The sequence below is a fragment of the Homarus americanus genome, unplaced genomic scaffold (genome assembly GCF_018991925.1).
Source record: "Homarus americanus isolate GMGI-L3 unplaced genomic scaffold, GMGI_Hamer_2.0 scaffold53233, whole genome shotgun sequence".
Classification (NCBI taxonomy): Eukaryota; Metazoa; Arthropoda; class Malacostraca; order Decapoda; family Nephropidae; genus Homarus; species Homarus americanus.
In genome coordinates, this window is record NW_024751660.1 from 4,027,024 (window position 1) to 4,054,389 (window position 27,366).

Genomic DNA, 27,366 nt, shown 5'->3' on the forward strand with positions numbered 1-27,366 from the left:
TCCACTCACGAACATTCAAGTCTAACCAAAAGCCGAAACAACAGAACCAATCAACACGTGGGAGAAAGACAGGGCAATTAAACCTTCTGTAAATGTCTAAAGTTGTGCAGTTACAAGGTGCTTATTCTTCACTACACCAGCCGTCCTCCTCTTGTTCCTGCTACTGTAAACAACATGTATGAGAACCTCCCTCAGTAGGGGGCCTAGTGTGGTATATTCCTCTCCCATGAAGCATAACAGTAAGCCACAGGGCACCCAGGTAGGAGCCAGAATTGTGTGGCACCATTAATAAGAAGCTACTGCAGCGGCGACGAAGGAAACGACAAAATATACGGAACTCAAACACAGCGTCACCCCCAACCCGACCATAACCCACCTTACCGAGCCCATACCACTTCGAGAGCACGACCCACCCCGCCTATAACCCACTGAGAGATAACCCACAACACCAGCAATAGGCACTGTAAGACGTCCTCTGCAGCCACACCTTCACCTGGTTCCTCCCATCCCCCCCAGCAGGAGCATCAGGCCCCTGCTCCATCTACTCGTCTCTCTCTCTCTCCAGTAGGGTAATTTCACGCCGCTACTATTACCTTGCGCATGTCAGCCTTCGTCTCCGCTGACTTATGCTCTAAAACTTATATATCACTTCCAATTTGTGTATAAATATGAGAGAGAGAGAGAGAGAGAGAGAGAGAGAGAGAGAGAGATATAGAGAGAGAGAGAGCACCACACACACTATCCATTAAACACAAAGGAATGATATATTAGCATTAACATCTACTTACACTCCTCCACCTCACCTGTGACCTTTAACCTCCTCCACGTGACGACATAAACATACAGGAGACATTATATTCCCAGGAAAGCTTTGTGAAGGGAAGTATCAGCGGCAGAGAGCCGTAACAAAATTGTAGGCAAAACCTGAAACAAAACCCAAGAAATATACCTAACCTAACCTAACCTAACCTGGGCATAACAAGGAATAAAAATGAGATGGTAAATATAAAGTTTACTTGGGGAGAAAATATTATAATTCTCTCCCTCCCTGTGCCCAAGTCCTTCTACGTGAGAGACTCGAGAAGTAAAACCTTAAAACTGGAGGACCATAACTCTAGTCTGGAGGGTGACGGACTACTCGTGGTGGCAGGTGAACCCTTCCTCTCTCCCTCACCTAGACTGTACACAAACAACACACAGACAATAACACAACACGGGACCATATACACATTTACCCCATTACTCCTTCATAAAATTTTAACGTGTCAGATTTTGTTCAAGTGGTGATAAGAGGAAAGTGTTGTGGGTAGTGGAGATGGTTGTAGGGTCGAGTAGGCTGTAGACAACGAAGAAATAACCAGCTGGAAAACTCTCTCTCTCTCTCCCTCAGTCAATCAGTCAGTCAGAAAGGGCATTCAAAGAGCTATCTGACGCAGGTGAGACCAAACACAAAGCTCACGAGAGATATGGCTGGACAACAATGACTGCCGACACCTGAATATATATGTTTTTAATACCACTAACTCGTTGCATTCAAGTCAACATTATATAAGGAATTTCACAAGCGATCTGTGTGTGTGTGTGTGTGTGTGTGTGTGTGTGGCCATCACTATGAGAGCGGCCACCAACGCCACCTCTGGCCTCAACACCGCTACCAGCATCCACCTTTAGGCAAAAATTGAGATAAAAAGGTCAGTGGCGGAGGAGCGGGGGGTAGGGTGGAGAGAGGAGGGGGATAGGGGGAGAGAGGAGGGGGGTAGGGGGGAGAGAGAAGGGGGTAGGTAGGGAGGGAGGGAGAGAGAAAGGGGGGGGCAAGGCAATCTCTACGTGTGAGGTGAGATGCTCCCTTGCCTCACTTTCAACCAAATTCTCACCTAACCTAACCTGACCAAGGTATAAACTGTAGTGTTAAAAAGTGGGATTATTCATCAACTTATAACGAAATAAATAACGTAATATTACTCTCAGTTTAAATTAGCCATATTAGAGGCTCACTACCGCAGACATGAAGATCTGTCTTGTGAGGAGGTGACGTGGCCGCTGTCTCCTCTCCCTCACGTAAACAACAGCCCGTAAGTGAAGAGATTAATTTGACAAGAAAGAACCAATGGCCATGACCCAACCCGTAAATGAACCGAGACTAATTTTAAAAGAAAGAACCAATGGCCATGACCCAACTCTGGCTCGTTCCTGCTAAAATCCGACATTACTCACAGATGGGAGCTGGACTGAGCCAAAGTTTACCAATACTTACTGGATCTTCTCAACTAACAAGAGCTTCAGTTCCTTAATGGTTTTTCCTTTACTGGAGCAGCGGCCACTTCTCTCTTCATCATAAATAATTAAAACGAGTAACAATCTCAAATCGCAGTAACACAACCTAATTAACTCACCATAACCTAACTAATCCTAACCCAACTTAACCCAACCTAACGTAACTCATCCTAACCCAACCCAACCTAAACTAACTTCATTAACTCACTCTAACCTAACCTAACTCATCATAACCTAATCTAAGTACAGCAATCCTAACGCAACGTAAACCATAGCGTAATAACTTTAATCACACTGGCTTTTATGTTGGGTCACAGGTCATAACTTTAAATAATAAAATGTATCAAAATATATCGTCCAGTATTTCACATTGTATAGACGGACAAAATAATGATTCAATTAAGGACTATAAACTTGTAACAATCATTAACAAACATCATGGTAGTTCATGTGAAAAAGTCTAGTGTTAAGTTAAATTGGTTAAAGTAATGTTAACACTGTCCAATAGGAAGTGAATAATTTAAGAGAGGTATTACAGGCAGCAGTTACCTTCACATAACACGACACATTCAGGGCTCGCACATGTAATTTTACTCGACAAATTTAAATAATTTTAGATGTTTACCGACGAGAGCTGACGCAAAACATCAGTTAGTTAATCCAGGGCTTCAGTCAATATCCGTATAATTAAGTTCTTCAAACACAACAAATCCCAAGTTTATTCTTCCAAAGGTCAGTAATTTAATAATCCCTTTAACGACATATTTGGGAAGTGATCCAAGTCATCAATATAAAGATCCATCCCAAACTGCAATGAGAATGTGTCGTAAACAGATACATTCTCTTAACCTCACTTACGAGAAAAAATTTAATGTAGGAATCTTTTTAAGAGTCTGAGTGGTGAAGACTGAGGCTATTCCAGCTAAGTTAAGTCGTAACTCACTGGGCTTCTGCTGAGTGTCATTCAGGAGACGCAGTAACACACACACACACACAAGTTCTTTCAATAAACCGTTAATAATTATTATTATTATTATCATCATCATCACACACACACACACACACACACACACACACACACACGCACATTACTACAATTCCGGGGAACGTTTTTTTTCAATTTCACTGATGGTACACAAGTCTCTCTCTCCTCCGCAGTATATCTCAAGAGTTAACTAAGACAACAGGGGAGGAACGTAAACCGAGGTGACATAACACACTTGGGGAGAGAGAGCAGTGCACACACACACACACACACACACACACACACACACACACACACACACACACACACACACACACACACACACACACACACACACACACACACACACACACACACACACACACACACACACACACACACACACACACACACACACACACACACACACACACACACACACACACACACACACACACAGGTCATATAACACAATATCTCTCTCGTGTTAGGGTCAGCTGGGTTAGAAAGTAATGCGCTATATTTTGTCAGTTATTTCAACAAACGTCAGCTCCTCCTCACTGTAGGCCAGGTCAGCTCACTTTACGTTCACTGTGTCAGGTCAGCCTCACTGTGTCAGGTCAGCCTCACTGTGTCAGGTCAGCCTCACTATGTCAGGTCAGCCTCTCACACACAGCACCCAAATCACCTCACTACCTCTCCTCCCTCCTCACCCTCTACCTCACACTTAGTAAATTCCTCAAGCATAATTATCTATCTAATTATGGAGTAATTTGCCCGAGACACTGAAATGATTGGAGTGGGGGGGGGGGGTCGTACTCGCCAACCCTCAGATAGGATGATGGGGCCCTTGACTGACTTGACTGAAATCACCAAAGCCACGTCGTCGGTCGTAAAGTTTGAGAAGATAAAGGCTTATGGCGACCAATAAGACTTATATCTATAATCTATAACACTTATTCGACTCGTTATGGGACAGTTTTCGTCTTATCATTCGTAATAAAACTTTTTTTTTCACGAGGCATAAAACTCTCTTTTGGAAACATTTTTTTTAGAGGAGAGGAGGGGGGAGGGTCTTAAAATTTATTGCCCGAGATTAAAATGAATTCCGAACCGTGAGGAAAACTATCCCAAGGTCTCCTATCTCCACGTCACCTCTTCCTATCACCTACAACACACAGACACACACTAGTACTGAGTGTGTAGTGTAAACAAAACTCACCCGTCGTGTGTCAGTAATGAGCCGAACTTGACTACCTAACTTCCACCCCTCGACTGACCTGCCACACATCCCTTACTGATCATTAACGAGGGACTTTACCACCGCGTCGTCACCCCCTTCATCCTGACTTCTAACTAGAGGGTCGTTCTTATCCACCAAAGCGTTTTCTAGATGTAATGTATCTCTCTGACTTCACGTGTACATCTCTGACTTCACAATACGACTTCCCGTCCAGCTATAGAAGAGGGTGTAAGGCGGGTTAATCCAGAGATAGGGCGTGGTATAATGCTCGTATTGTTTTGATTGTGCTCTCTCTCTCTCTCTTCGGGCGAATATACTTATACTTGCAGACGTGTGTATTTCTCCTCCATTCAATTCTGTTAACTGTGTTACATCATCCCCCCCCCCCTTCACACACACACACCTCTCTAATATTCACACTCCCTCTCATCAATTAGCTGGGAGCATCTCAGAACACCGCCATATTTCATTTAATTAAAAACCCCAACATTCACTTTAATTCACGATATAAAACCTTCCCTCTTCCCCTTCCTCCTGTACGTGTTCAGATCACCACTACCAATAACAACACAACAGAAGAGGTTATATATTTCTTATCAAGGTCATATTATTACCCATTTAAACCATTATATTAACTCAGGGATCAATTACAGTAAACTGGTATATTGTTTTAAAGGTCCATTACTATACACGTGATGGTATATGCCTCCACACCTGGTGAGAGAAAAAGTAAAACAGTTCATTATCGCACAACATTACTCCCTTTCTCTAGCACCGCCACCGCCCGCCCCTCACCGCCTCACTCCTCCGTTAAAACATTTTTCCACTTTTATGATCTCATTCACAAGTTTTTCCTCAAGGTGTGCACTTTGGTCCATTTTTATTTTACCTTTTTGCAGCCATCTAGTCCTCACACCTCTCCTCACCTGTACACACACACACACACACACACACACACACACAGACCACTTACCATTATGTACACCTCTGTTGACTCCAATAATATTTACCTCATCTCACCAGACCAGTATACAACCACCCCCCTATCACCTGTTACTAGCGCCTCACCCCCCGACACAACCTCTCTCCCCCCTCCCACCACCACACACTCCCCAGCTTCCTCCCACTACCACCACACCATCTAAACTTTGCACAGCACTAACACTAAAAAACAACAACACAAACACACCTGTCAACCTGTCCAACTTATAATCGCCTCCATTACTGTTTCCTGATTTTTTTCCTCAGGTACATGTGTCGAGTGAACACCCCCACCCCTCCCCCCAAAAAAAAAATCTTCATAAAAAAAAATCTATAAAACTATAAAATTAAAAACAAATCGAAATTTTTTTGAAATGTTGAAATATTACCCCATACGTCTGTCAATTGCTCTAAGAGTTACCATCAAACACGAATGGGAAAAGTAAGTTAGATGTTGCAATTTTTCGTTAACTACAAATACATGCATGATGCTACACACACACACCGCCCGGGAATTTGAATATAAATGTTGTAAATGGCCTCACTCCTCTCTTAAACAACCTGTAAGAAAATGTCTGTCTGTCTGAGTTGTTTGTTCTCGCTGTAGTACAAGAATTATGACTCCCTCGGGTTTAAGTTCTCTTCCCGCAGCCATGGAAATGTATCCTCTTGAATAATCCGCAGCGGTGTCTCTCTTATGAGACAGACAGACAGACAGACAGACAGACAGAGACAGACAGACACACAAACACCTCCCCAACACGCCATTACTCTCTCCGCTTCTTTTCATTTAGCGGTGTGTCCCAGGCGAGATGACCTCCTGCACCCCAGTGTTAATGTTATACAGTACCATGTTATTTGTGAGGCGTGGCGGCCTGTACAATGACGTGAGCTGACGGTGGAGAGCTTCCGGGCCAGTCTAGGTGTATCCTCCCTCTACCTCCCCCCCCTCCTACTTCATGAATACACAGCCCTGAGTCACCCAACACCAGATATCTGTACACACATTATCTATAACAATGAACAAACATAAACAATATATTTCTACAGTATGTTTGTGTGGTAATGGTTGTAGATATAATCATTGCAGGAATACGTCTACCACACCCTCAAGGAGCCGACAGTTGACGCGAGGTTTAAGAGCAGTGAGAGACAGCTGCTTCTAATTATCCGCGTAATTAAAGCATTAGCAATTAAAAGTGTGAAGCTCCTCACACTCTGATCTCAACACAAGAATTACTGCAACACTTTTCGTCTGTTTTAACTTACATTGTATTATATACTTCACACACACACACACACACACACACACACACACACACACACACACAACACAACACACACACACACACACACACACACACACACACACACACACACACACACACACACACACACACCAGTAGATCAGGACATAAGGTGAAGAAATAAGTCCCCGTCAAACACTCTACCTCTACCTGGATCATAACTGGTAAGCCAACCTGGAAAACGCTGATGGTTGAATTTGGTGCAGAGTTGAGGAATAAATTTCACGTTGATACGCCAAGATATTGAAAGAGATAGAATTATGTAGAGGATAGCCAGACAGACACAGACAGGCGGGGGAACTATATTTACCCTACATTCTATGGCGGGGTCGTAAAGAAAGCCAGGGTCAGCAAGGCGAGGTGAGGCGAGTAGAACATATATTATTTTTTACTTCCATAAGAGACCTGCAACCCAGGGAGGACGGTGTGTTCTGTGTCACCAGCTTTTTACAGCCACACAAGACACCTCCTAAAAAGTGTGGACTCTCACTAATACGATATATCCACGGCTGAGAAAAATGGGAAATGTTTTGACGTGTGAAGTGAAACAATTTGTCCATAACCCGTAGTGTCTGAGGAGTTTTAGAGATGCACAGTCATTTTAAAATACCTTATCTTAATCTTTATCCTGCGAACACGAGTCAAAACACTACATACAAACACACACAAGACAACAGTACAGCTGAACACAAGACAAAAAATATCACCGAAAATAAACAAATCCTGAGTAAGAACATAAGTGACAGGATAAAGAATAAACTATTTCTCAAGTCTTCTCCTGCCCAGCCACAGAGCACAGCCTACTCGCCACACCACCACTACCGTCTGGGCCACCACGCTGATCACCTTCACGTAAACACCGACGGGCGAGGCGGTGCTGTCAAAAACACATCACTGAAACAACACCTCCACCCCGGACATGTTGTGGATGGCTTGAGTGAGGATATCCAAGAAAATTACTAAATATATACTTTGAGTTTCCCCACATCCAAGACAGAGAGCGGTTTTACAGGTGCGCGCCATTACATAAAGTACAATAATTAATACATTTGTTTTCCTCACCTCAGGATAATGGGGTACTGTAGAGGTGGTATACATGCTGTGTGAGTGTGTCCAGTGTGGCAGTTATGCTGTGGTGCTGATTCTTACTGCTGTCCAATATTCTCCTTGTGGGTGAGGGGCGGGTGGGTGAGGGGCGGGTGGGTGAGGGGCGGGTGGGTGAGGGGCGGGTAGGTAAGGAAGACTCACCCAGCAGGGAAGGGAGGGGTGGGTGAGGGAAAGAGAGAGAGACTCACCTAGGAGCGTGCTGTTGGTGATGATTCTGAGTATTTCGTTCATGATGGTCGAGTAGCAGCAGCAGGGAGGTGAGGCCTCCTCCTACCCTCACTCTCGCTACGGTTCACCTCCACCCTCGTCTGATGACAGTAACGGCCACACACTATACCTCACTTCACTCACTCACTTCAAAGTATTGTTCTCTCACTTCACCTTACTGCCCATCACACAAACTCAGGAGTCTAGTTTTCGTCTCCGTCAATGAGTACACTTGCTTCACAGTTGGTTCACTACGGGATGCAGCCTTCCCCGGCAGTGCACACATGCTGACTGCTGTGGATAAGCTTATACAGTACAAGGCATTACGTAGCCACACATGGGAAATAATCACCAGCAACATGACCACCACACCACATAATACTCCACCACACACACACACACACACACACACACACACACACACACACACACTAAATATTCCTCCAACCACAACTTTTTTCCGCCGTGTCAGTAAAACTTGGCCAACAATGAACATTTTCACGGTACAGTCTTCTCCCCCGCAAAAAGAACTTAACAATGTAAAGACCTTAATCAACCTTCCCGGCAACTTTTATAAAACTTGTTATAGTTGGAATACATAAAAGCCTTAGAACTGTCTGCCACCCACGTCCTTCACCCTGTAGGAACCCTCTGCTACCCCACGATCACTTTACACATATATAAAACCCATTGCCACCCACGTCCTCCTCCACCCATGGCTACCACCACAGGCCTTCCCACTACCCATGACCACCCTCACCACTCATGGCCACCCTCACCACTCATGGCCACCCACACCACCCGCAAGCACCCCTCACCTCCCCACCACTACCTCCACTTTACACAACAAACTTTTAACGCGGGGAAACTTGATTCTTGTCACAGCAGCAGGAACAGCGGCCGCCTCTCCCCAACACTCGCCATTCATCAACACACTGACTTACTCACCAAAAACTGCCTCCCTCCCTCCTCCACACATGGTCCAGGTAGATTACTAATGGTCCAGGTAGATTATTAATGGTCCAAGTAGATTACTAATGGTCCAGGTAGATTACTAATGGTCCAGGTAGATTATTAATGGTCCAAGTAGATTACTAATGGTCCAGGTAGATTACTAATAGCTATAAATTGGGCGTGTGGCTGGGAATGGGCGTGGTGAGTGACGGGAGGGAGGGAGGGAGGGAGGGCCGGCAACCTTCACTGAGTAACGGGCCGGGCTGTCCTACTCGGCGAGGTAAACTGACACTCACCAATTTATGCAGCCATAAGCTTACCGCCGTGACGCTCACAAACCCGAGGATATCCCACCTAACGTATATACTGTATATATACCTGAGGGTTTTACCGTCGTTATATTCCCCTCAGATCTACAGAGTGGGTGACGAGGCTGACGCGGCGCCACCACCACCTCCTCCCAAGGGCTCCCCCCCACCACCACCACCTCCCAAGGGCTCCCTCACCCCCTCTACCACCACATTTTTCTGTCCACCTCCATCTAGTCGGCCCTCCTCCACCCACCTCCATACAGTCTACCTTCATCCTTCCACCAAGTTTGGCTTCCCCACACAGTCTGACCTCCTCACTCAGTCTGCCCGCCTCACAACTACCCCTCCACCCACCCCTCCACAGTCGTATACCACCAAACAAGGGAAGTCCGTCGCGGTAACCAATTATAGTCTCTCAATCACATCATTACGGCGGCGCTGAAGGTTACACGAGGCCCCGTTATTACTGGTGACGGCGACCTGTTAAGCTGGGGAGTCATGGTTACTGTCGGAGCTCATGGGAGGTTAGGAATTGTGGAGGAAGGAGGGGATGGGAGGGGAGAAGGAAGGGGAGCAAGACGTCGTAGAAGAGGAAAGGAGGAGAAGGTGGTGGAGGAAACTGGGAGTAATTTCATGGCTAAGGGGGGGGGGGTAGGAGTGGGGAAAGTGAGAGGGAGAGGCAAGCAGCTTCGAGGCTCAATATCCACACTCCATCTATCACCGCCGTGTCTCAGCTTCTAGGACACAGCATCCAGACCCCATCCACCTCCCCCTACCCCCTCCTCCACATCACCCAACACAGCCGCCTACGTTCTCGCCTCCAGAGATTTGCTTAACGACCTTATAAACAAACAGAGCGACAGCGTAATACAGTCTAATGCGAGATACGACCCACCAGGCAACTTCACTTTAACACAGGAAGTAAAATGTTTCCCGAGCAGCAGCCGGAGGACAAGTGAGTGATCGGTTGAGAACGGCGGAGTGAATGAAAAGAGGAGATGAAGTCACGGTGAAAATAACGACCATAAATCACATAGTTTCTTTACTGTTATTCTATATTGAGACACGCTTGGTGGTGGTGTGGTACTGGTATGGTATTGATGGTGGTGTGATGTTGGGGTCACTGTACCACACACACACGGGTCAGTAAAGAGTACAGTCATCCGCCCGTGATACAACTTTCAGAAACGAGTCAAAACAAACCACTGGAGCACACAACACAAGAGTCTGAGAGTGGAGAAGTATCCCGTCACACCACAACCAAGTGTAGGAACTAAGAAACGGGAAGATAGAAAATACTGAAATCTTCTTGTGATAAATCTCAACACTAAATTAAAATCCCTCGTTACTTATTAAGAGTTACTGTGATCATAACTCCCCGACGGACGGATGAATGGACGGAAGAACGAACGAACGGAAGACCGATCTAACGGACGGGCACAGACATTACCTCTCACTACCACCGTCTCTACAGCCACATTTAACAGTGTTCACTAAAGGTTTATGAATCTATAACTCTAAACTAATGAGCCGTCCACGCCATCTACACACACACAGGGAAAAACTCTTAGAATTACTTGTAAATGATGGCAATAATTCTCACAAGTTGGCATATGTAACAGTTTATCCCTTACCAGTGGTTAAGGTCAAATGTGTCAGGAGGGTTATTCAGGGCCCAGGTCTACCTTTAACCCTTTGAGTCCTGGAGGGTTAAATCATCCTCCTCAAAGGGTTAAATCACCGTCCAGAAGTTGGTACAGTGAATACTACTCAAAGGCGAAGAGACAAGAATGTACTTGACCCCTTGAGTACGAAGACGTAGTCCCTTCACTCATCGTACTCAAGGGGTTAAAGTTACCAATCTAAGCTAAAGACAACATCCAAAAATAACAACCAGATCATAACAAGACTCGAAACTTTAGGAAGATTATCTTAGGTGAAGAAATTCTTTTAGTTAATGTAATTTGAGTGTTATAATGGCAGCTCAGTGGAGGTAGCTAGTTAAGGTAGAGTCTCAGTGGAGGTAGCTAGTTAAGGTAGAGTCTCAGTGGAGGTAGCTAGTTTAGGTAGAGTCTCACTGAAGGTAGCTAGTTAAGGTACAGTCTCACTGAAGGTAGCTAGTTTAGGTACAGTCTCACAGTCTCAGTGGAGGTAGCTAGTTAAGGTAGAGTCTCAGTGGAGGTAGCTACTTAAGGTAGAGTCTCAGTGGAATTCTCACGTTATCTGTAAGTCTAAGATAAGCAGTTAGGTCACAACGCTACAACCCACAGACTCACAACACACTGCTTCAAAACGCCACACGCCACCTCACACCATCACCACCTCACAACACCACCACACTCCACCTCACAACACCACCACACGCCACCTCACGACACCACCACACGCCACCTCACAACAATCGCTTGAAGCTTACGGATAATTCACTACTATGACGTCACCAATAATAATAATGAAGGCGTAACGAGCACCCACCAGCGGCAGTATCCGGCAGTAATCACTGGGGCGGGGAATTAAACAATACATCATGACGTAATACTAATAAAACAACGCTAAATAGTTGAGAGAGAGAGAGAGAGAGAGAGAGAGAGCGAGAGAGAGAGAGAGAGAGAGAGACCACCGTCACTACCACCACCAACATCCCACATCCTCGTCCCAGCCAGCAACACAAACAAAAACAACACAACACAAGGCTGTTTTCTGCAACACAAAACCAACTGCGTGTGATGGATATTTTAATAATTCAACCATCTGTTACGAAGCCGAGACAGGTATTACACGCACTACGCTCTAACAATGTGTTCCATTTGTCGAGGTGTTGGAAGAGTGGGGGAGGGGAGGAGGGAGGGAGGAGGGAGGGAGGGAGGGAGAGGGAGGGAGGGAGGAGAAAGGAGGGAGAGAGGGAGGAGAGGGAAGAAGGGAGGGAAGGAAGGAAGGAAGGAAGGAAGGAAGGAAGGAGGGAGGAAGGCAGGGGAAGGATTGATGCTTATAAACACACACACACATCTACCTTAACACGTCCATAGCCCAAACCTTCAGGCAATACATACATCAATCACTAACAAGTGTTCAAAACAACCACCACTACCACAAACCTCTACCACTATTCCAACGCTCGCTCGCTTCTTGCTTTTTGCTGCTTGCTTGCTCTCTCTCTCTCTCTCATCTAATTATATAAACAAAATTTATAACGCGCCCAGAATTATTACGAGTTAGGGGCCCTTTTAACCCCCACCCCCACATGAGCCGACACCAACGTAAACTTTCCTAATAACATGATTCCCAGGCGATATGCATTGGCGGAATTTTGTGTTGTGTTGTGATTATAGCTGCTCCACCCCCACCATCCTCCACCTCGCTTTCCTTCCCACCAATTCCATCTCCTCTCCTCCTCCTCCTCACCATCACTTCCCTCCCGTCTCTTTTCACAACCTAACCTTCCCTCTCCCCTTCCCTGTCTCTCCTCACCACCTCTTCACACTCCTTTCCTCAAACCACTCCTCTCCTTCTCTTCAACACTTCCCTTCCCACCTCCTGTGTTGTTAGGGTCCCTGGGTACCGTCTGCTGGCCCGAGTGTTCACCATGCCTTCGACTTCGTTAAGCCTTCGTTAAGTTCATTGTTCTGTATAACTCATTTATACAGTACTTGTGTATTTCATGACCATTTTGTTTACATAAATAAACAAATATCCCCCTCCCTAGCCTAACACCCCACCTCCCTTCCCTAGCCTAACACCCCACTCCTCCCTCCCTAGCCTAACACCCCATCTCCCTCCCTAGCCTAACACCCACCTCTCCCTCCCTACCCTAACACCCTCCCTAGCCTAACACCCCATCTCCCTCCCTACCCTAACACCCCTCCCTACTCCTAACACACAACGCCCCTCAGTCTCCACCACCAACAGAGGCCAACACACAAATCTCTTCAGTGCGTCAGAAGCAAGTGCCAAAAGTCTGTACTATACGTTGTGGCTCCCTGCAGAGGAAATAAATACAAGGTTGTTTTTACCTAAATTAATTCCAAGTGACTTTAATCCTCAGGGGCTGATAATTCCAATATTATTAACCTGAATGTTGACAAAATACTTCAAAAGAGTTAGGTTTTTTTTTCTAATCTGATTTGTAAGGATTTGTTGTATTCATTTTTTATTCAATTAAATTAGTGCTCAAGGGATAGTTGGTATAAATAAAAATAAATAAATAATATAAATATAAATAAACAAATAAGTATATAAATAACAAAATAAAAATAAATAAAAGATAAAAAATATAATACCAAAGATAAAAATAAAAATAAATTAAATAAATAAATAAAAACAACTAAAATAAAATAAATAAATAAATAAATAAAATACATACCACTGTGTTAACTATTAATATTTACATCACTCCTGGTTATCGTTTGTGTTTATAAAAGGATATTATTAACATTTGTATCACACCATCACGAGTTCCATTTCCACCACCATCATCATTACCACAGGTGCGAGGGGGTGGGTGGAGGGGAAGGTTGGAATAATGCAGGTATGTAAATTAAGCCGTGTCTCCATATTTGTTTTTTTTATTGTTGTATACGACTGTCACACACACACACACACACACACTTATAATCTATCCATTATTTCATGTCATCACGCTGCGCTTACTCCAACAGCCCTAAGGTAATCACCCACAAGTGTTCATATTGTTAATTGATCGTCCACGCGGTTGTTAATTCACACTTGGTTATCTTCCCGGTTAATAATGTCCTTTTAACACACTGGTCATTAAGTTTAGGTCCTCGTATAACCATTACCACCACCACAGTGTTCCTTCATCACGTTTTATATCACCTTCACGTCGCGTCCTCTCGCCTTCAACGATCCACGACAAACAAGGAGAATTTTTACTCGTCTCGTCACTACACCGAAAACACCTGCTAGTGGGTCCAGGAAGAGGGGCAGGATGTGGGACGTTTGGACCACAGGACGTTTGGTTTGGGCCACAGTGGTTAGGACCTAATTTAACCTAACATAATAAAATCTAACCTAACCTACTGTAACCTAACCAAATCGTGGCTCACCGGAGGAACACGCCACAGCATCGCCTCCATCCTCACTACTCCCAGCCAGTACATATGACCACCGAGATTATGTGCACTAATATTGATTTCCTCTATGGAGGCCACAGGCAGATCACTAAATCACAACAATACTGACAGGAAGGCAATGAGGAGGCTGGTATACGAGACGACCTGAATCTCCCAACTCCAGGACCGACCCTCGCCTGCCTCCCCGGCCAACAGTGCTGCCGTCACGCTGGCCGCCACGGAGCAGCCTGGCCATGCACACTATAACCTGAGGTACAAATTTTCTCTCTTCCGTTTTTGGTGTTCCCGAGCGACCATCAGACTGTGAATATCTCCCTCCCCAGCCCTCCCCTACCACTATACTCCTCCCCGCCACCACTCTACCCTCCCCAGCCCTCCCTCACCACCATTCCACCCTCCCCAGCACTACCTCACCACCACTCCACCCTCCCTCACACATTCTGCTTGGATACCCTCGTCTCTCTCTCTGACTTGCACTCTTTTTTAACAACCCTTCCCTGCTTGACTAATTCCCAGCAGCCTCCCCCAGCCACTCCACCTCCACCCAACAAAGAACGGAACCATCGATTTGTCCAGCCTCGAGTAATAACCTGGGCCCGAATCTTAAAGGATGCTATGGTATATTGCTCACCTATCTGGGGGACGTAGGAGGCACCTCACTGGCTCACCTATAACCTAAGATACCAAGGTGACGGCTGATATGTGGTCGAAATGGCTCTCTGACTCAACCGATATAGAAATGTTCTCTTATAACCAGATAAGGGAAAAGATTTAACGTAAGGGATACCGAGCATCTGGGTGCTGATTCACAAAGACCCTTACGATAAATATTCCTGATGACTAAAGATGTAAGTATATAAATACCAAACTGTTTGTTTGACACTAACACACCCTAATATCAGAATTTACAGTGCCAATTTATGTTACCTGGACTTACTAAATACCTTCACTCACAATCAGTTAGGAGGCAAATATATGATACAGGATCTTTTGAGTAAGATCCTGAACTTGAACCTCATCTCCTGCCTGGTGGTGAGTCGCTGTGTCTAGTTAAGTCAGACTCTAGGTATAAATGCCATGTTAGTTTTGGGTGTAGTTTGCGTGTTTAGGTTGTCATGTGTAATAGGTATCCTTATATCCTCATGACGTGGACACCTTTGTGAATCCGGAGTGTAGGTAGAGTGGCGTTGTAGCTCAAATTTGTCTCACGTCAATTTGGTGCAACACTTGGCTCCAGTAAAGTCATTGAAGCACCGCCGCCAACACCAGCCACTCAGTATGTTCCTCGTCTGCTTCCTTTTATCGCTTCTGTCCATTTTTATCAACATACACACACAACACAGTGTAAAAATTGACGGCGTGGATAAGTGACTCCATTAGCGGCAGAAGCTCAACCCCCCTACACACACACACACACGCACGCACGCACGCCCACACACACGTCCGTCCACCGTGTTCCTTTTTCCTCGCTGGTCGTCTACACCTGCTGGCGACTCTCTCTCACCACCACCTCTTCCATCATCATCACTGTGGTGTAGTCGTCAGTCATCCACTAGCATCACTGCACTCAAAGTCGTGGTCACTCTTCCACCTTCACCACAGGGCCACTGAGCTCATTGTTGTGGTGGTGGTGACAGTGCCTCTTACACCACTGGACGGGTCAATCCCTCACTGGTATCTGGTTCACACACTACCACCACGTGCACAGTGACCACAGGGGGCAGAGGTGTAAGACGTTATCACACAACCTCTTATATCCGTCTGGCCACCCCTAGCCCGCCCACCGCTCACCAGCTCAACACCCGCTCTCCACGCCCGACCACCACACACTGGCTCCTACTCCCGCCTGCAGTGCACACGCCACCCTACACCCGCGCCCGTCTACCACGCCCGACCATCACAAACTGGTTCCACTCCCGCGTGTAAAAGCCTCCCTACGCTACACTACACTCCAGCCCATCACCACGGTCACCCTATACCTACGTCAGGTCACCATAGTTAGTTTATTGACAAAACATGTTACAAAGTGTACCACAAAGCATTGCCCACTTGAACAAATAAATAAATAATCAAACAAACAATTTAATAAATAAATAAATAAATAAATAAATAAATAAATAAATAAATAAAAAAAACTTGCTACGCCCCTGAGTCTCTTTTTGTCCTTTCAAAAGTTCGCGGTATCATGACGACATATATCCATCACAAAGGTCGAAAAACTTACAATGGAATGTTGAAGTTGTTGCCAATCTGAGGTGTTTGTTATGAGGTCACACCACACGGCCCTCGAGGGTACCGTGCTGTGCCTCCACGACCACCATCACTCCTTACCTGCCCTCCCCTCCTGCACACCTTCCTTCCCACACCTTCCCTTCTCACACCTTCCCCTCTCACACACCTCCCCTCTCACACAAACACCTTCCTTCGCACGCACCATCCCTCCCACACACCTCCCACACCCACACACCTTTCCTTGTTCCCTCCCTCTTCCACACCACAAACATTCATAACTACCACACTCTACTTCCTTCTGAATTTTGATAGGCGCACGTATCCAAGTGTCTACCTTCTGCTACGAGACACACACACACACACACACACACACACACACACACACACACACACACACACACACACACACACACACACACACACACACACACAAAATAGCGTTGAAAGTACTCGGAGACTTTATCCCCAGTCCTAATCGTACTCTCATGCAGGAACAGTGAAAGAGTCGCTCACTTCTGCTCACCCCTTACGAGAGATTGAGCCGAGGGGGTCGGCCGTGAAGCTACAATATGACACATTTTCCTCCACAATGAAAAGTCACATACGGTATTGAGACATTATTTATATCGGTCAATCCCTACAGTGATAACCCCCAGCAAGAACTATATTCTCTCCCAACCCAACAGCACTCTACAGTAGTTCACTCTGGCAATATGAAATAGATCTTTGATATTTGTACATTTAATACCTCCTCCGTTATGATAAGTGGCTCTGTCTAGGATGATCTATATTCCCGATGTTTATACAACTCTGATATTTTTCCTCCAATCCTCCACAGGCGGTGCTTACCATGAAGTATATTATCCTTCCTCTACTAGGAGTACATAAATAGATCAGATAACACGGCGTTGTAAATCTTGTTGTTGGTTCATGCGGGATGGGTAGTGCGTTTCTTGCGGGGGTGAACAGCGCATGGAGGGGGGGTACTGGCGACGACCCCCTCCCCCTCCCCACTCTTTCGACGACCCCTCCCCCCTCCCCTTGGCCCGTATATGGTACAAAAGCGTTATTTGTCTTGAGTCTGCAAACATTAATATAAGTTAAGAAGCCTTTACACGCCTCCTGAAGCAGTTCTCCTTATTGGATCACCATTAGCACACACTCTTGATGTATACGGCACTGGTGAGGGAGGTGCTCACTTTCTGCCTCACACGGTCTCTTTCTCACATATACTATACAGACATACATACATACATACACATACACGACAGAAGGGGTTAGGGAATGTTGAGAAAGAAGAGGAAGATAAGAGAAGGGAAGTGTGAGAGTGTTGTGGAAGAGAAGGGAGAAGGGAGAGGGATATAAGGGAGTGTGTTGTGGAAGAGAAGGGAGAGGGAGATAAGGGAGTGTGTTGTAGAGAAGGGAGAAGAAGAGGGTCAGGGTAGGGGCGAGGGTGCACGATACAAAACCTTCTACCCTTCTATACTGTCACCAGTGTAATCTATCACCCAACACACCGTCTACAACAGCTGCTCACACACGGCCCCACACACGGCCACATACACGGCCCCCCCACACACCACATACGGCCTCCCACCACACGGCACCCACACACGGGCCCCATACACAGCCCCAAACAGCCCCCCACATATACACGGCCCCCCACACACCAAATACGGCCCCTCCCACATATGGCCCCACCCACACACGACCCCCATACACAAAGTTTTTTAAGACCTGTGTGAATATTAAGGTGTACAGAAGATGTTTACTGTGTGTCTAACTCTCTATAGGCCTAAACATTGACGTCAGACATAAAAAATGGACATTATGATTTTTGGTCAGTGTTCAGGGATTCAAAATTAGACTGACAGTGGGTTTTAGTTCAACACAGACAGACAGACAGACAGCATCGTACCATAACTTTAAACCCCCCAACAATAAAAGTCAAACAGTGCATTAGCTAATTTTCTGACCGTAAATATTACCCCTGGGAAAGACTCATAATATATATTGTTAAGTAAACTCAATTCGCTTCCTGTTTACCTTTGGTCTCAACTTTTGTTTGTGAATGGAAAAAAAATAGTATTCCTTGTTGGCTATCTTTATATATAGAGAAGTGGCGATAAGAGGAGATTGGGCGGTAAAGAAGAATTTTATTGGTGGTAATAGTTAGGATAAGAGTGTTATGGCCCCGTGTGTGTGTGTGTGTGTGTGTGTGTGTGTGTGTGTGTCTCAGATCAATATCGAGGAAATAACCCGGAAATATCCTTTTATCTGTACGTGTCTCCGCCCGCCCGTCACCTCGATTACCTCACCCCCCCTCCTCACCCCCCCTCCTCTTGGTACAAATGTAATTAAAAGTGGAGAGTTAAGGTGGAGTCTGAGTGGACAAAAAGACTGGTAATGGACCTTGTGTCGGCCACCAGTCGTCTCCATTACTACTGGATGGGTGGCGGCCCTGGTGGTGAGGCCGACAGGTTAGATTAGGTTAAGGTGCTCCAACACTTAATGGCACTTGTATAACACCATTAAATGTACTCTAATACCTTATGGCACTTGTATAATACCATTAGAGATTCTCCATGACACTTTATGGCACATGTCTACTACCATTAAAGGTGCACAACACTTAATGGCACTTAAGTCTCCTTTACAACCATTAAAGGCGTACCAACACTTGACCACAATGGTAACAGAACCATTACCAGCGTACCATCACTGTCCTCTCTGACTCCAACGCCTAAATATTAACACTACAATTTGGTCACAACTTCTACAATAATTCCCAATGTCGAGACCCACCCACACAAAAGGCGCGCTCTCTCAATTCATCCAGTGCCGAAAAATGAAACAATCTGATAATTAACTTGATTATATCGTCGGTTATGACAAGAGTTAAAGGATCCCTGATGACAAGTTAGGACATTACAGCGTGTGTCCCCGAGTGTCTTAACCCCAGCGTCAGACAGTAGCAAAGGTGTGTTTAGTGACGTCATCACCGACACGTTATTACGTCATCAACTGCCAACAGCAAAAGTACGATCGTATTACCAGGTGTCGACCCCGGGGGCTGCTGCTCCTCCTTCAGTAGTAAAGTGTGCGACAAAGCCCCCAGCTGATAACCTGTTAGACCCTCACTGCCTCACACCCTATGACCTGTTAGACCCCAAAAATAAAAACCATCCTGAACACTTACTTACTAAAAGGAAAATCTCTCAAAGTTCTCTCCTTAAATCTCAAATATCTCTCAGTAAGGGTAGTGTAAGGCCTCTGACTGTGACCACCTCGTACACAAACCTTATATATTATGGGTGATAGTTACGGCAGGTCTATTACTCAGTGCTGAATGTATCGCTGGTACACACACACGCACACACACACACACACACACACCCACACACACGCACACACACACACACACACACACAGAGAGAGAGCTCCTTGTACCCCGATCCACCCATGAACTATCATCTCAAGCCAAACACAACCAACTGCATTATATAGTCCTGAGTGCAGTATCTTATTCCCTGGACGACGACTGAAGACCAAACATACACGGAATAATTTAAGAGGATCTGTAGCGATTTATTACGAGAATGAGAGGAGAGTTAGACGGTCAGTAGGGTGGTGGGACAGTTGGGTGGTGGGACAGTTGGGTGGTGGGACAGTAGGGTGGTTAGGACAGGTGGGACAGGAGTGGTGGGACAGGCGTTGGGTGGTGGGACAGTAGGGTGGTGGGACAGTTGGGTGGTGGGACAGTTGGGTGGTGCAGGACGGTAGGGTGGTGGGACAGTTGGGTGGTGGGACAGTTGGGTGGTGGGACAGTTGGGTGGTGCGACAGTAGGGTGGTGGGAGAGTTGGGTGGTGGGACAGTTAATTGGGTGGTGGGACACAGGGAGAGGGACAATTTGTATAATGCAGGAATGGTGAGAGATATATGGCAGGAAGACATGAAGGGAAGGATGGAACAAGGGAGAGTAAGGAAGGGAGGTAAGAAGGGGGAGGAGGAGAGCAGAAGGAGGAAGAGAGAGTAGGTATTACAGGGACAGAAGGCAATGCATAACATACTGGTATAATTGGAGAGAGACGAAGGAAGGGGAAAGAAGAGGTGAGACACTGAGAGGCGAGGAAAGTGGCCGTGGTATGGTACGTTCGGGAAGATTTTAAAAATTCCTCCAGCAATGAGAGTAAGGAGAAAGCTAAAAGAGAAAAATGGAGTGAGTGAGTGAGTGAGTGCGGGAGGCGTCATTAATCTCGCGTGCCGGGAGGTAATAATTACGCTGGGAAAAGTTATGTGTGGCTCAGGTCATAAACAATTACTGAAGCGGCGCCTGGCCTTGTGTCCTTGTTGGTGTGGAAGATCACCCGCCCACCCTCTTGCTGCCGCCCGCCCGCCCCTCAGTCTACAGGCGCCTTCCTCTCGCCACCACGCCCACCGGTAGTATGAGTCGAGTGTTGACCTCTGACCCACACCGTCTCTTAACAGCTTTACAGACACTGGCGAAATATTATATGGTGGTGGTGTTAATGGTGGTGGTAATAGTGAGGTTTCATGACGCTTTGGATGGTGGTGTTGGAGGGAAATGATCACCTCCTTACGAACCAGTGGATGAACATAACGCGCTCTCTCTCTCTCTCTCTCTCTCATTAATAGGCCCCGTGACTCCCTGACTTTCACACAAGCATCACCATTTTTCGGGACACGGTTTCACCTGCACGCCGAGGCAAGCGAATAATCCTACAGCCTGTTCTATGTATCGATTTTCTTTTTACTGTATATCCTGTGTTTTGTTGGTTAGGTTAGGTTAGGTTAGGTTAGCCAGCTACATGGAATAAGCCGCTGCTCCTCTTTGACCTCGGGAACAAACAACCAACAATAGGTAGATCACCATAACAAAATCGTAGTTAAGTCTGACCACCTTTAAAAAGTTTTACAATTGAGTACTCACTTTTTGTTCAGGCACAGTACAATTTCTAGTCAGTGTGGCTGTCAATACGTGTGTACCTCGTTAGTGTGGCTGTCAGTGCGTGTGTACCTCGTTAGTATGGCTGTCAGTGCGTGTGCACCTCGATAGTGTGGCTGTCAGTGCGTGTGCACCTCGATAGTGTGGCTGTCAGTGCGTGTGTACCTCGTGAGTATGGCTGTCAGTGCGTGTGCACCTCGATAGTGTGGCTGTCAGTGCGTGTGTACCTCGTTAGTGTGGCTGTCAGTGTGTGTACCTTGATAAGGGTGTGGCTGACGTTCTCTACGGCAATAAACGTTGAATGAAAAATATTTGCTCTGTCCCAAATTGTTTATTGTCAATTAAGTCTTCAAGATAAACAAAAATATTGAGAAATTTGGAATAATATTGTCTTGTATTTTGTTCAGTAAATGATGAATAATTTCCTTCAGACAGTCAACATTCCCTGGTAAGTGGCCGACACAGTAAGTGGCTTTAAAAGTTTAGCTGTGTCTCTGACGTGCATATGTGACCACTTACAGCTGGTTAAGTCCCTCACTCCCAGCACCGAGTTCCTGGTGACAGTAACACCAATGTCACCTTTAATGTCGACGGTGCAACAACTGGTCCCCGAGGAGACACAAATATAAAACATTTAACTTGCCGGCCACTGAGGCTCTAATGTGTCTCTGTAAACAACACCGACAACACATTATTACTACCACCAGGCAGGCGCCACCCGCACTACCAACATGGCGGCAAGGAACTGGTAATATTCCAAAAGAAATTCCGACCATCGTCAGAGGCGACCATAGCAGGAGTGATCGCCGTCAGGAAGTTAGCTGGACTTGGCTAGTTGTAACGTCTCTCTCTCTCTCTCTCTCTAGTAAAAGTATAAAGGTAGCTGCAGTTGTACCCACACACGGGGCAGGTCGGGGCCGCTGTCCCCATCACTGTACACAACACAACCATTACCATAAAGCTGACACATCTGCCACCGTCTCTGCTGTTATCCGACACAAGCGGCGGCCCAGCGCTCAAGACCTACACCTGCAACACCTGTTAATATTGCACTTTTGGTTCCTGCACACCTGCCGCTTAGTGGTGGGTGATGGCCAGTGTGGTGGAGGAGGCCGCCACACACCGCTCATGGCCACATACACAACAACTCAACGACGTGATCACCGGAATACATCACCGCCTCGCCTCTCACCGTGAGCTCCTCAATACATCACCTGCAAGAAGCTAGGCAACTTTCCTCACCCGTCAATACATTAATCTCACTAATACAAACTATCGTGGCACTCATATACATCACCGACCAGCACTTGATATACACCAATAAAGGGCGACACAGGACAGGTGCAGCGACACACACACACCTCAACAACACTTTCTATTTCCCACACGAGATAAATATTAATAATTTACACAAGGAGTTTCTTTGGTCATATAATCAGGGTGAGGAAATAAAGGTGCCGATATTAATGGTTCAAAATAGAGGAACAGGATAGCCAGGGAAAGACATGAAACCGTGAGGGAGGAATTAAATTATAAAGTGAGGTCTCTTGAGACGTTCTATTCTGGCAACACTGGTGAACACAACTCAACAACAGCGGAATGTGATCGGTAACACCTAACTGGCTTAATTATTTACTAACACGTTATGTTACATCTTTGTTAGCTTTTTCTTAAGTGTCACGCTACGGAGAGAGAGAGAGGCGGGGGGGAGGTTATGCACCATGAAGAAGTGTTTAGTGATGAAAGAAAAGTAAAGATTCGTTATATTTATGGGAGACTTACAACGAGTCATGAGTACAGGGAGCGAGAGTGTAGTGATGGAGGGTATCTCCCCCTCATCCTCTTCCTCCCCCATCCTACCTCCTTGTATTGTTAAATATTTATCACCCATCTCATCTCACCCCTCGACTACATCTCCACGGGGGAGGAGCTGTCTAAGTAAAATAAACTGAAGAAAAATTAGTAATAAAGTTATATAATGGGAGAGAATGATTCAGCTCTTACTCCACTACACTGATTACCTCTACCCGAGTCCCTACCACACCCTCTCTCACCTACGCTTACTACCACACACACACACACACACACACACCACCTGCCGGGGGGGGGGGGACACGGGGTACCTCACTTAACCAAAGAGGAAGAAGAAAAGCCAGGAGGAAGAAGAGGAGAGAGAGGAGAGCCAAGAGGAAGAAGAGGGAGGAAGAAGGAGATGAAAGAGTCGTACCAGGAGAAGGAAGAGAGAGATGGAGAGATAAATATAATAAAGTTACATCAAAAAAATTTCCAGACAGAATTTCAATAACTCGAATCGCTGAAACTTAATCTTGGACGGATGAACGGACGGACAAACTTATGGTCGGACGGAGATTCAAACGGACAGACAGAGGTTCAAGCAGACAGACAGAGGTTCAAGCAGACAGACGAAGGTACAGACAGACACAATAACATGACCTTCACACACATAGTAGTTGAGATATATTGTGAACTAAATTACTGTATTAGGTTTTCCATCCCACGCCTTATGTGATTCTTGTTAACCCACTTTATTAACCCATTTCGCTCCTGCCCACACTACTCTGGTCCACACTACTCTGGCCCACATTACCATCAAAACCGTTTTATCAGAAATTATAATGCAGATAGATAAGAAATTAACATTGCAAAAAAATTTATTTGCCAACAAGACATAATCCTGGCAGCTCTGTCCTCTTGTTCAACCTTAATACAACCCATGTTGTACTGCCTCCCTCATTATATTTATGCTTTTCAATTCCACTGTAACTTATGTATATACTTATAATATACTGTAAATGTAAAAAAAATAAATAAATAAATATCGAAGTGATAACCGTGATAACATTCTGATATGTTATTACCACCAGGCTATTGTACTATTCCAGATGATACTAAATGTTACATAATACTTCCTTCAGATAAATGTACAGTATATATCAGGTGCCTACAAGAGAGCTCAGGTTCTCAACTGGCTCACCCATGTTAATAGTGTCATTATTATCGACTGTGTATCTGTGTTTTTTTGGGCTAAATAAACTACTTCAATCAAAAACTATTCCTGCCCACACTATCCCTGCCCACACTACTCCTGCCCACACTATCCCTGCCCACACTACCCCTGCCCACACTATCCCTGCCCACACTACTCCTGCCCACACTATCCCTGCCCACACCGTCCCTGCCCACCATCTCATGTCTACACTACTCCCTGCCCACACTATCCCTGCCCACACCATTCCTGTCCACTTCATGTTCTCTGGTCCACTCCATCCTGTTCTGGTTCATTTCATCCTCGCCCGCTGGCCCCCCTGGCTAACACCCACACTCCACCTGCCTCCTCACGCAGCCCCTAACCACCACACCCACTCCACACCCCGCCCCCTCCTCACGCCCACCCCACCCACTCCACACCCCGCCTCCTCCTCACGCCCACCAATGGACGTGCCTCAACCCCGTTATGTCCTTCAAAAAATGCTAAATCTGCTTTTCCGACGATCACAATGCCAGGGAATATTTTATGTGTTGACATAACGTTTTTTCCCCAGTTTTTTCCCTCCTCGAGCTAACAATGGTAATATCTCACCTGTCAACCGAAAAAATTTGGCTTACAGACAAAAATATTCTGAATGTTACTTGGATGAATCTGGTTTATTTTTTTTAGAGGAATATAGTGTGAATAATTTAACGGTCATGTGAACAAAATTAGTTTCTTTTGATATAACAATTTATTAAATAAAATAAATTGATTTTTTTTATATAAAGAGAAAATATCTTACTTGTTGCCCTAAAAACTCTCTTCTTTTTCCTCCGATATTAATGAAATACATTTTTCTAATCGAGTAAAATTACTTTTATACGAAAAACCACCAGAGGAAAATTTACTTTACACACAAAAAAAAAAACCGTGAAATTGTAGCGATATAAAAAACTAGATAATTTCATTAGTTGTGTGCAACAATTTTTTCTTTTTATAAAACTTGGAGAGAGAGAGAGAGAGAGAGAGAGAGAGAGAGAGAGAGAGAGAGAGAGAGATATGAACAAGTGCAGGAGAGTGTGAGACCCAATTGATAACAAGCGAAACTACATGGGGTGGGAAAAATGACATACATACATACATACATACATACATACATACATACATACATACATACATACATACATACATACCCCCCACACACAGACGAAGATAGAGGGAAAGACAGGCGAACTGACAATGAAAGAGAGACAGACAGACACAGAAGAGAGAGAGAGAGAGAGAGAGAGAGAGAGAGAGAGAGAGAGAGAGAGAGAGAGAGAGTGTGTGTGTGTGTTTGCATGTTATTAAGCAATATTTTGTGTTCATATAAGGACCAGCAGGAATGGAGGACTTCGCTTATTGCCAACAGTAAAAACAAATGAAAAAATAAAAATAAAATAATAAAAATAAAATAATACTTCTTAGTTAACGAAATATTTAGTTTTTTCAATAATACCAAAAGGGCCTTAAAAATACCCTCACACCCTCCACCATAAATCCCACCCTCGTCCACCATACCACCATAAAAACAAAACACCATCACAGCACCACACCATGCATCACAGCACCACACCATACATCACAGCACCACACCATGCATCACAGCACCACACCATGCATCAGTATAGGCGTGCCGGACTCGCAACCTCCTTCCTACACTCACTAATCTGGGAGAACTGTGCCGAATAACTGCACAGGATCAGATATGCACTACGGCCACGTTAGGAGCTTCGTCAGGTGAGTAATTAGTGAGGCTGAGGCCATAAGCAGAGTGAAGGACCAACAATACAGCCACCACAATACTCCTCCATTACTGCCAACACTATAATTTATGGTAGACAATAATAGTGGTGCGGCGGTGTGAGAGGTAAGGCGCTCGGCATGGTAACACTGTCGCCGATTATATTATTCCAATATATAGTTAAATTTATATTACCTAACACAGCTGACTTAATATAACCCAACATAGCAAAGTCAAACCTAAAATTAAATACCAGTTAATATAATACACACAAGAAATTATATTAAAATCTTTCTAATTATTAACTTTTCACTTTACAGGAATAAATATTTTTCCCTCCTAATTTTAACGTTTTCAGAGAAGCTGTTAAATTAAAATAAATCCGAGTTAAATACCTGCGTGGAGGACATAATAAGAACCTGACCATGACGTGTTTAAGGTGTGTGTGTGTGTGTGTGTGTGTGATACAGGAATACAATAGTTATGTGTGATATTATTAAAACTAAAATAAAATTATTCTCGACCAGAAATATGAAAACAATAACATTCGACTATCCCGATGAAATAACATACACAGTATAGCTACAACGATACTCACTACACACACACACACACACACACACACATGCTGTCTTTGTGTCTGGCTGTCTCTCTGTGTCTGTCTGTCTGTTAGTGACGAGATAACACCAGGCTTCACACACTCACTATTAACGCGAGAATCAGTTATACTATTTCCTCCCCCTCCTCGTGTGTGTGTGTACCCCATAGTTACGAGCATGAGGTGGCTCCACACACAATAGGCAGTACAGTCCCTCATAATCATCACACCGTGCATGGTGGGAAGTACCTCATAACCCGATTTTAATCTACAGTAAATAGCTTACTAAAATATACAAGAATAAAACTAGGAGTAATAAATAGGAGATTAAAATATATTAAAATAAAATAGACGAT

General features: G+C 45.1%; 1 protein-coding gene across 4 annotated transcripts in view; it reads right to left on the minus strand.

The window, feature by feature from the left end:
* The window catches only part of LOC121854813 (neural-cadherin-like), a 60,102-nt gene extending 51,755 nt beyond the window's left edge, over window positions 1-8,347 (minus strand). For 2 of the 4 annotated variants that reach the window (XM_042349610.1, XM_042349611.1), the window contains exon 1: window positions 8,065-8,345. In XM_042349610.1, coding sequence (XP_042205544.1) covers window positions 8,065-8,107 — 43 coding nt within the window. In that variant the 5' untranslated portion in view covers window positions 8,108-8,345. Of the gene's footprint in view, window positions 1-8,064 lie in introns of all 4 variants that reach the window. The other 2 variants (XM_042349613.1, XM_042349612.1) reach the window with 2 other exon arrangements.
* Window positions 8,348-27,366: the final 19,019 nt, after the last annotated feature.